The sequence below is a fragment of the Leguminivora glycinivorella genome, chromosome 4 (assembly GCF_023078275.1).
Source record: "Leguminivora glycinivorella isolate SPB_JAAS2020 chromosome 4, LegGlyc_1.1, whole genome shotgun sequence".
NCBI classification, from domain to species: Eukaryota; Metazoa; Arthropoda; class Insecta; order Lepidoptera; family Tortricidae; genus Leguminivora; species Leguminivora glycinivorella.
Window position 1 is genome coordinate 10,313,890 of NC_062974.1, and position 12,107 is coordinate 10,325,996.

Sequence of the window (12,107 nt, forward strand, 5' to 3'; positions counted from 1 at the left end):
GAATCTGGCGTTACTTTGTGCACGTCCACGATGCTCAAATCTAGAAAACTACTTTATTAATCCGCGAAAAGGTAGCGCGCTTGTCAATCAATGCTATCCTGCTACTCATGTCTTTGTCCCAATGGTTACAAAACGGAAGGTAGCTTTAAACAAGTTAATTATGCTTCTTTCTTCTCTAACAAAACCACACTATGAGACTTGTAATGGGCAATAAACCAATAACAATAATATCTTAGCGCCGGCGCCTATACTTCTGAAGGAACTACCTGACGTTTGGGCACGGATAATAAAATAATAATGAATTTAATATTTTAAAATATAACAATTTTTATAGTATCTTATTGTTTGCATTTAGACTGTTACAATTACTGCCTCTTACTGATTAACCATAATAATATGTCTCTTAGAGCGTTATTTGCTTAATGAAATTGAATTAATTTTGTATCTTGTATTTCAAGCTTTATGCGTTTTCATAAAATTATCTAAAGTTCACGTTAACCGAGTAGACTTCAGTTTGTGTTAACAAGATCTCTTGACTCATACATCACCATACAATCTTCGTAATCGACACATCGTCACCTTCTCAAGACACTAATAAGTTACAATCACACATCTCCTTTCACAACCACGCATTACCCTGGCCAGGGATTTTCCACACAAAGTTCACACATAAGACCTCTAGTTTATTGATTACAATTTACAATCAACTTTCAATAATACTTGATAGCTTGTAGTAGATTATTACATATGTAAATAACACCTATGTTGTCGTCAAGAGATCTCGCATCTCAAATTACACTGATCAAAATAATTTTGTGTCATATAATTTATATTGTGGCATAATAAATGTCTATTTTCTATTTAGGGACATTTATTTACATCATTAAATTTGTTGAGTATAGCTGTCATAAAATAAAACCCTTTGTCATCTCTGTTCTTTAGGGTATTTAGATAGTATTATGATAGTGATGCCAGCTAAATGAAAATTCACTTTAACTTTTGTTAATAAGTGATGCAATTGAACTTTTGTTATGAAATAATGATTTGAACAGACAATGGCCTGACCATACGTCATGTAATGGTATTATGGCCCTATTTAGTAAAGTTTGGACAGACAAATACCTCAGCCACACACCTCAGAGTCACTTCCTCACGGACAGGGCCTGATCTACTATAAAACGCGTTCGTCTGAGACGAGAGAATTAATTCTCGGGTCACACTGCGTCCAGCGTGAGCGGAGGCGTAGAAACAGTCCTTCCTAAGCGTAAGTGAGATGTACTACTCAGGGCAGCCCTGGGTGCCAAAGCTTCTAAAACTGACCCCGTCTGTAATACTTACGAGGACTGAAGTACTCAAAACGTGAGGCTACGTATCAAAGTATCGTAGGGGTTAGCGAATGCGCAAGCGCATGGTAGGGCATTCATTTGTAATGATTTGGTGTCAGATGTTAAACGGTATACCTTTGACACTACTTGTGAGTGATCACTGCGGCTAACCCCGGCGCCTCAGTTCAAGTGAAGTCAGGTTATTCCACGCAAGCCGTATAACCTCGATGTGTTTTGGCAATTAATCGATTCCCTATGCCCGTTTGACGAATGAACGTCGTTAGCCCAAAGGTAATCTAATTACAGTTATTTATAATTGATAATGGCGTTCCTGTTCTAAGCATATCGCTATGAACAACCCAGTGATAGCGTACTTACAAGTTCACCCCAGTCAGGTGGATCCCTTACAAGTTCGCGTCAAAACTGCCAATACACATCGAAGCTTTGGTGCCGTGGCATCAGTTCTAGTCGCCTATTAAAGCCAGGTACGTAGGGTATGCCAGGTATTAACTTTTAATTAAATACCCTGTTGTCTGTCCAATTTAGGTATACTGCTTGCTTTTCATCATGTCAATAAGGCAATTAATATTTAGGAGTCTAAGATGCAAAACATTAATATTATTAGTGTTGTTATTAAACACACATTGATTTATTAAAATAGACATAATCATGTAGGTAGTTATAGGAATTGTCCTCCTTATTATCAAAACGCATTCGGCCAGAAATACAACAAAACTTGACACAAATTACCTATTGTGTAATAATGTTTTAGACTTCTACTTCAACCGCTTATCCATGTATGTATTAATCGCAAATTTAATTTATACTTTCGTTACTTGAGCTGTGTAATAAACCGTTAAACTGGGTTTATATGTATGACTTTAAGTATAGGTAATTCACTGAAACGTAATCTTTATTATTCTAAATAAGTTTTAGTTATAATAACACCAATAGTTTAAGGCTAATGATAGTAAATGTATTATAATAACAACATAAAATTACAAAATACTAGGGTAAGTAATAGAGAATTATAAGGTTTAAAGCTTCTATTATTAGATCGGTCACGTAAGTTCCTTTATGATAACAATAATAACCGAAAATCGAGTAGTAGCTTTAACTTTCAAACTAAGGTAAGCAATATGGAATTCAGACACATGTTCTTTTTCATTCTTGTTTTATCTATTGTGATAAATGTATGGTTATATAATATTCTACCTGCTTCGTAAGATGCTTCACTTCAACGTTAACTAGTATCGACAAACTATATCAGTGACTGGTGATTTAAGCAGATTAATAACGTGTATTCGACTCACAAAATATTTAGACATACATACATACTACATCCTTTATGTCTGAAATAACTTCATATTTATATATCCATGCGAAACACATTTATACCTACTACATTTTACATCGCTGGGATCCATACTAATATTATAAATGGGAAAGTGTGTCTGTTTGTTTGTCCGTCCTTCACAGCAAAACGGAGTGACTAATTGTCGTATTTTTTTTAAGTGGAGATAGTTGAAGTGAAGGGATGGAAAATGACATAGGCTACTTTTTGTCTCTTTTTAACGCGAGCGAAGCCGCGGGCAAAACCTAGTAATTTATAGACTGCAACTGAAATTATAAGTCATCAAACCTAGATTCGTAACCGAATATATTTAGTTTCTCCCAACTTTAATAAAAGCAACAACATTTGAATGTTACTATGACGTCTATATATTATCATAATCATCATCATCATTGGCGTTAACGTCTATTGCAGACGATTTATGGTATAATATTCGAGGAGCACCCCTTCTGATATATATTAAATGTACTAGAAATCTACTTTGGTAATTATCTGTGTATCATCACAAAATCATTTGACATTCTCTTTACCGCAAGCCTTCACAATATCATCAAATTTTCCTTTAACTGAACTACAAGTACGATACAATACAATACAATACAATACAATACTCTTTATTGCACACCTTCATAAAATACAACAATACAAAACAACGTACGATACGTTTATCTGCTAATCTCTAATGCATCTATCTGCTTATGTAGCTTATTCGATTGAACTAACTGCAAGCTATTTTTATTTTAATATTAATCGTCAATGTTAAATCGTAATCCGTATTACTAAGAGTGAAAATAATATACCACGCCAGTCTTGACAAAATTAGTATTATTTTATTATATGTATGTATGTACGGTCAATTTTTTTTTCCGACACGCTTTGTTATATAATAACCTGCTATATAATCTCGAACTGCCCAGGTAACACTATTCCGATTATTGACCGTCATTTACATTTTAGTTACAACTAAACATATTTCTAAAACTGATACTAGATTACTGATTTTAAGTTATATAAATCGCGGGAACAACTGACTCCTGCTATTTAAATATCAGCACAAAACACGCTATTGCACACAAAACACACAGATATACAATAAAATTCAACGGAATAAAAGTAGGTATACTGTCTTGGAATTTCTGGTTGTTAAAATATTACAGCAAACTACATACACAAATATTGTTAAAACTGCTAATCATTATAGCACTTTATACAGCAACTTAACACCCCTCTCAGACTCTTCATAGGTAGTATAAGTAATCGAAGTGATCGTCATATTAAGTTTAATAAAATTTAAGGTTTCCTACGTTGTGTTTAATTTTTTAAAGTTAGAAGTTCTTTTTCTAGTTGTGTCTTTTTGTAAATGATTTTAGACACAAGCACTAGATCCTGCGTCACTAGCGCCACGTGTAATGGTATTGGGGGACCTAAAATACCATGCTGAAGGCTTTAGAGAATTAAATAAATTAGATTGATTAAGGTGTAGATGAATCTAAGGAGTCTGAGACTATATGGGGTAGTTGTAAGGAAAGGCACATGGCGATTTATAAAATTGAAATATATTATCGCAAATTTATTAAGGTATAGGGCGTTCCTATCAAAGAAATCTATAAGGCATTCGTTATATAAAATGAAATCAAAAATCTATGAATGCGAACTTGAATACACTACAGAAATACGTACTTGAGGAAAACAGTTTAGGCCTTTATCACTTGAAATATTTATATAAATTATAAGACAAAAGTGTATACAATACAAGTCAAGCCCATACCTTTGCGGGGACAATATATTAAATCAATGGCTCATGAAGTAAGGGAAAACCCGCTAAACCCTTACTTCGCCTTATTAATGTAACGTCTACATACAATGTCTACATAACGTCTATAATTATGCTCTATTTAATACAACAATACAATAATTCATTAGGAATTGTAATAATAACATAATTTCCAAGACAGTTTACTCTAAACACAGTTTGAGTTATAATAAATGCACATGTTGTTTAATCTGTAGGATATAACAATATAATATCGATCGTCTCGTTTCAATCCTTTACGAAATGTATTTAGGTAAATTAGATATCTCAGGAACTCGAATCCTGGTTTCAACAAATATATATGGAATATATTTAACATAGTGGCGAGGCTCGAACTCGCACTAATATTCATCAATAAAATGTCATACAAGATATGTAACACAAAGCTGAAGAAACATTATACAGTTACTTTAAAATACTAATTAACCATTACGAGGTTATAGAATTTGTCCCAACAATAAATCCAGATTATAACGCAAGAATTGAACTTGCCTTGCACTTGAACAAAGATAATTAAAATATGTTGTGTTACTTAAAATACAACTTGAGACGCTGTTTTGATAAAAGAGGTACTTAGCTCGTTTATCGCCGGATCCGGAACCACTGGCTTTATCTATTTTCTACTATAAAGAAGTACTAAATTAATCTTTAACAATTATTACAATTATACATGATCAGGGAACAAATTTTAACAAAGCTGGAAAGACTTGGGTCTTTCTTCGAGTCTAAAATCAGAGTGTCCTCAACTCCCGGCCTTCATCCTAACTGGAGTCCCTGCAACCCCAACTTATTTCTAGTTACGCTAATATCAACTTTATTAACAATGATATAAGGATTTCGTCGCTACAATTATCCAATTGCGCCCACGCTTTCTCTATGGGATCTTATCCCTTCCAAGGCTCTGATTTGTGCGCTGTCTCGCTCTCTCTTACTGCAGCGGTGCACGTTGTCTCGTTCGGCGTGGTCGGGTCTTCATAGGAACCCCCCGCTGTCACTTTTGCAACGAAGGGTACGGTCATGGTCAAATGCCTCGACACATGGGCTCCAGATGTCCTGGAAACAGTTTACCAAGGAGAGTAGACTTTGTATGGAATAATATACCATATTAGAGTATAATTTGACGTTATAGGTTTGGCGTACTGTGCATTGTGCGATAGCGGTTTTTCTGTTGTTCCAGTAAACTCATAAATAAATCTTATAATGGGTTTTGTTTTTAAAATTCTATAGAATATCTTTTAACTAAAATATTGGGTAATCCGAGAATGGGAAACTGCCTGCTTTCTATTTTTATTGCCGCCCTTTTTTTTTTCGGCTAGCCATTTTAGATTTATTACTTTTAACCGATGGCAATTTTTAATCACCTATTTATAACTACTTAGTAAAGCACGTATTCACGTATGTGGAATACGGGTTGCCTTCTCAATACATATGGTGATTTTTGTGTTTTTAAAGGAACTGCATGCATTTACGTACGGAACAGTGACATTTGGTGCAGTGGAACTCCTGATGATGGTCAGAATGGAACTCCTCAAATCTGAACGGCACACTTATAGTGACTTTGGTATTTTTAGAAGAACAGCATGCACTTACGTCCAGAACAGTGATATTTGGTGCAGTGGAATTGCTGATGATGGTCAGAACGGAACTCCTCAAATCTGAACGGCACACTTATAGTGACTTTGGTATTTTTATAAGAACAGCATGCACTTACGTCCAGAACAGTGACATTTGGTGCAGTGGAACTGCTGATGAAGAGTGAGCCGCCCCTGGTTAGAGTTCCGTTCTGATAATCATTCTCATCTGTAAGTACTTCAGAATCATCCAGATTTCAAAATTGGTTCAGAAATGACGGAGATATCGAATAACAAACATTAAAAAATATACAGACGAATTGATAACATAATCCAACATTTGAAAGTATTTATCACCAGAACCCCAAAGGAAGGCGGTTTTTTTTTTCTTAAAAATTATTAATTTATATAAGTATAGTAGTGTGACTACTTAAAAACACAAATCAAAATATTTGTTAAAAATAATTTAGTTTGTTTTCATAGTTGAACATTTTCCTGTCTAGAAACTATAAAATCATATATTTTATCGTCCTTGATAAAAAAGTAAAAAAATGTAACTTGAGAACTTCAAATTAAAGTAATGTAAATAGACCGTATTTGAATTGGCAAAGTCAGCCGGCACGTAAAAGGAGGTAGCGCACCTCCGGTTTCAGGACACTACCTAAGGCTGTGGAAGCAAACGGCACGTAGAGCGGCGAGCGGAAAATTGAAGCCAATTTGCATTATTATTTTATATACTTACATATTGCTCTCGGCCAAATTTCCATTCCACTTCCATCCTGTCCGTCGCCTACAAGAGCATAGCATAGAGTCTATGCGGAAACAGATACATTAAACAACTCTACGCTTTCCGAACAGATTCTAGCAACATACGTTTGTAATCTATATTTTTTGCAATTACAAGTACGTACATAACATGAAGGCTTATTTAATTTTGCTAATACCTACCAATAAATGGTCTCAACCTACATATCATGTTTTTAATTCCCAAATGCATATTTAGGGTTGCAAAAAACGGTTTACTGTTGGCAACACCACCGTCTCTCCACACAGTCCACGCTCCATGCCGCATCGGGGATTCCCCAATAAACGTTTGTATATTGAATGTTTATCGAATTAAAATTACGTTATTGATATTGAAACGTTACAAATCACGAAAAACCGTTATTGTCGTATTATTTGTTCATCTGAAAAAAATCATATTTAGAAAAAAACCATGGTGCTTGTTTTTTTTCATAATTCTGAAAAAAAAAACATTTCTTTTTTTCTATTTGAAACCCTACATATGCATGACCATTTGTTAAGCATAATCGTGTCAGTCCAAAATCAGCCGAGACATGCATATTCCTCTGACTTATAATAAATGTACTAGGGCTAGCACCATGCTTGACGCGGCAGTATCTCTCCGCTTGGTTACCAATTTTTAGTTACGAAACGGTACTAAACCGCGCCGATCAAATACTAGCCCTGCGGTACATGTATTTAGGTAACAGTATATACATATGTTGAACGTAAGTATGTTCTTAGACATAATTTCTGACAGTGGGATCAAACGCACATCGTCTTTGTAGTCAGCGCAATGACGAAAGGGTTAACGACGGGGACGGGTTATGCTCGCTTTGTGTCTTCATATAATTGACCTCAATTTGAGGACATTTATGCACAGACATGTTGTAAATAAATGTAACATTTAGAGTTAAATTATGAAGACTACCTATATCCTTCAGTTTCTTTAAGACAGGAAATGTTCAACTATGAAAACAAATCTTTTGATTTTGATTTGTGTTTTTAAGCAGTCACACTACTATATATAAATTAAAAATCGAAATAATATGTCATATATTAGTGTAGTACTATACCTACTATTATCCGAGTGTATGGTATCTATTTCAGCTTATTAAAGTTGTTAATGCCATGCAAGTTGGTCAAGTTCCTATTACTTAGACTGGAACCTAATCACTTTTATCTTTTCGCAAGGTCTATGTGCCCACAACCGGGCGCACATGTTTTTCGCGGAGTCCATCATATCGGATGTGCCATTCACGGCGGTCCGGTGCCGAGACTACGATGAATTGTACTACAATGGTTCCTGCGAGGGCACCGGTGAGACGCTTATCATGGGAGGCTTCGATATACACTACGGGTGAGTTAATGATGGCTTCGATCAATCACGTGACAATTTTTTAAGACGATTCTCCATACAAACGCTCTCGACTATTTCCTCCCTGGTTTTTATTGAAGATAGAGCAATGATTTTTTTCAACACAGATTATTATTATTTTTATCTATGTCGGACCGTTTTGATTTTTTTGCTATTTTTATTTTAAAAGACGCTAAAAACGGCCTTTTTCTATATGGCTCAAAAAAGGTGTGATATTCAAGATCGGTAACAATTAGCCAAAAAATCTAAACGGTCCGACACAGATTATTTCATTGTTATTCAGATTTTCAAAATTCGTTCCGTTTAAATAAGTTTTGAAGGAGCACTACATCAGTTAACACGAGGTCTCCGGCGAAACCTTCTTGTCCTTTTTCATGGGAAGCTTCGACATAGATATACTATGGGTGAGTTAGTATTTCGATTGGCAAAAGCTTCATGAGACGCACGTGACCACAGTCACTTTCAACCTTCGTGTATTTGCACAGGGTTCAGGATGTCGCGGTGCATGTGATACCTAGGTGTTGTCAGGGTCAAACTTTATCTATTATATGAACGTTCCCTACTCATTCTACCTCAGCCTTAATAATGAGCACGGTAACCTGAAACCATTACCAACAAGTTCCCAAACTTGCATAATTTATGGTTTAATCAAGAACAACGGCACGCGTCCCACCCTATCAACCGTTTTTACTTAAACCCCGTTGACAACAAAAGAAGTAATTTTAAGTATTCATGAATGGTGGTAACTTTCGTTTAAATTAACAAAGAACACTCGTTTGTAAAACATTAACAACATTAGTTTAAATCTCGGAGATCAAGGTCTATTGTTTAATTCCAGGAAGGATGGAATTTACTACCTCAAGACCAACGCTGAAAAACCCTACGCTCTCGGGGAGCCGACGTGAAATGCGGTAAAATATTAATTCTTTGCTTTGCCAACTTCGCCTATAAATTAAATTTTCATGAGAATGATTGCGAGGTGCCGTTTTACATAATTTGTTAGAGACAGGAGCCGGGTCGTCAGGGTGCCCACTGTGGCTCAGCCAAAGTGTGTACTATGTAATGTAATTCTACCGGGACAGTCTAATTTCCTAAACTTCTTATTCAATGGCTGAGTGTTGCTCGATGAATGTTCTTCCTAAAGTTAAGGATGGTTTTCATTATTTCTGATGATGTCAACGAACTATTGTTAATTTAAATAAATAATAACGCGTAATTATTAACGATGGCCACAAAAGTAAGCCGCGCGCTGTGGTAAGCCGCTCTTTTCATCGATAACGTAAAATCTGATGTAGGGGAAGGTTGCTATTTGCTATCATTGGACCACTTAACTTCGCTGCTCTTTTTTTAAGGTTTTTAAGGTTTTAAGTCAAAAAATAAAACTAGTTTGAGAAGTTTTAATTATTGACATCTATTTATGAATTACCTTATTCACAATAAAAAAAAGTATAACAAATTTAGTGAAAAATCGCGAAAAAGTTTTCATCAGCTGTTGTCTTCTTTGGACCAGAGTCGCCTTCATTGGACCACAAAGTCGCCATCAATGGACTTAGCAAATTTAGGCCAATGGTCCAATCAAGGAAACTTCGACAAAAAAAAAATTAAATACGGGTGATTAATTCTAAAAAAGAAGTTGCCATGGTTGGACCGGTCCGATGATAGAACCCACAGGTGGTCTATTGATAGGAATTAGGTATCACATCACAAATATAAATATTAAAAAATAGAGAAAACAAATGCCTGGAAACTGATGTTTTAAATTTGCTCTTGTATTAATAAATGTTTAAGCATTATACGTGAACACACAAATTCAATTGCCAATGTATTTATACTTTCGTGATTTTATTCCTTCGCGTAATTTAACTTCAACAGCGCTCGAAACACACTTGAACGTGTCACTCTTTTCCGGGAAGTGAGGCGCGACTGAGGTTACGGGGTGGTCCAAGGTTAGGCATAAGGTCACCTTGTACCTTACTGGATTCCATCTAGCACGATTAGATTTTGAAATATTTAAGTGGTCCAATCAAAGCGCTGGTCCAATGATCGCAACCTTCCCCTAGGTACATAATAATATTTTTACACAAAGGTAGAGCGTCGCGTCGGGCCAACTGTATGAAAAAGACGTTGCGTCGACGCGACGTCGACGCGGCGTCAGGTGCCCATAAGACCTGTGGGGGGACCCAAAGAAATGTGGAACGTATAAGATGTTAGAAAGTAAAATGTTAGAACTAATAAGAAAACTAATTCACTGTTTCGTATCCATTAATTCATATTTTACGCATTTTTACGTTCAATATATCGTCACTACTTTGAAAAAATCTCGTATCTCACGCTGCTCCTCAAAGTTAAAACGCAGTAAGTCTATATGCATTCCATAAATACTTAGGTACTACAATTTTCTTTTCATTGACAGACGAAGATACAAGTTTTTTTTAAAGTAGTGACGATATACAATTACATGAAGATTGTATGTCAGTAAATGGATATTCAATTCGAGACTTCGCCGTCCCACCGTTATTTGGGAACCGATTGTAAGGTAAGCCAAGCTGAATCCTGAAACTAGATACTATCGACAAATAAGCAAATGTCGCAGCTCCAACAAATAATGTTACTTTGGTGTTCTTTCTCCTACAAATTGATTTTATTTACTCTCTGACTACGACATTTTTATTTTGGATCTTAGATGTATAACTTAATAGAACTTTGACGTCAATTGTCTTTTTCCAAAGACCGATGTGCATTCCTTATTGCCGTTTACTAATAATATTAATAACGTACCTATTACCTACATACTAGCAGTTCCTTTATTATCTAATAGAAATGAAAATGGTTAAATTGTAAGCTAAGATTTACGTTGAAGTACTGAAACTTGCTCATGATAAACAGTTGTATTTATATTTATTTGTAAGTAAAAATGTGAATTAAACGTAATTACACAGAAAGGATGACTTTTACTTATTCGATGTCTTTTATGGCAGAATTAATCTAGTAATTTTAAATAAATGTGAAATCTCAGGGCGTATTTTTGCATGATTGAATTTCTTTTCCTTATTTACTTTTTTACATCAAACGTCTCGTTTGCTCGTTGACACCGCGGGCTCCGTAGGCAGTAAACGGGGAATGTGAACGTGGGGTAGATTGGGTAATATAATAATATAAAGCGTTCACAGACCTTGATGGCCTAGCGGTAAGAGCGCACCTACGTGTGGATTATAATCAGGAGGTCGCGGGTTCAAACCCTGGCTCTCGTACTAATGAGGATCTCGTACTATCCCTGTGATATTTATGTGATAGACCCTAACTCTAATAGGTATACCAATGACCTAGCAAAGAACGCAAGTTTTACAACGGTTTTATATTTTGCATCTTTACAAATTCCCATAATAATTTTGTTGTAGAACGTTCCACAATTCCCCAACAAATACTTTTTACTAGACTAGGTACCTAGGTACTATGTATAAGGGTCAAAAAGATTTAGTAAAAACGTCACTTCTGTGGACAATATTATAAAAGTTAACGACTCAGGCCCCGTAGCCGAATGGCATTTCTCCGACGCCAAACGAAAGCGATACGCCGCTGGCTCTGTCGCGCCAATACGCAAGCGCGATAGAGATAGATATCTACTAGCGCTTCGTTTCGTGAGCGTTTCGTGAGCGATTGTGCCATTCGGCTAGCCACCCTGGTCTGGTACATTATTCTTATCCCGTTTTTCGTATTTGAGTGTCAAGAACTAAAAAAATGTTTCCCGTCATTAGAATGTCGTCTATAAAATTAGCACTAGATTTTCTTAACTTTTGTAATGTCCACAGGAGAGATATAACCAATTACCCATACATTAAAATCTGTTTGACCCATAAGAAAGAATGAGACTATGCTTACCTAC

General features: G+C 35.6%; 1 protein-coding gene across 1 annotated transcript in view; it reads left to right on the top strand.

The window, feature by feature from the left end:
• Positions 1-10,310, top strand: part of LOC125225698 (pancreatic lipase-related protein 2-like) — a 31,192-nt gene extending 20,882 nt beyond the window's left edge. Inside the window, exons 6-7 of the mRNA XM_048129528.1 lie at positions 8,041-8,206; positions 9,063-10,310. Coding sequence (XP_047985485.1) covers positions 8,041-8,206; positions 9,063-9,129 — 233 coding nt within the window. The 3' untranslated portion in view covers positions 9,130-10,310. The remainder of the gene's footprint in view (positions 1-8,040; positions 8,207-9,062) is intronic.
• Positions 10,311-12,107: the final 1,797 nt, after the last annotated feature.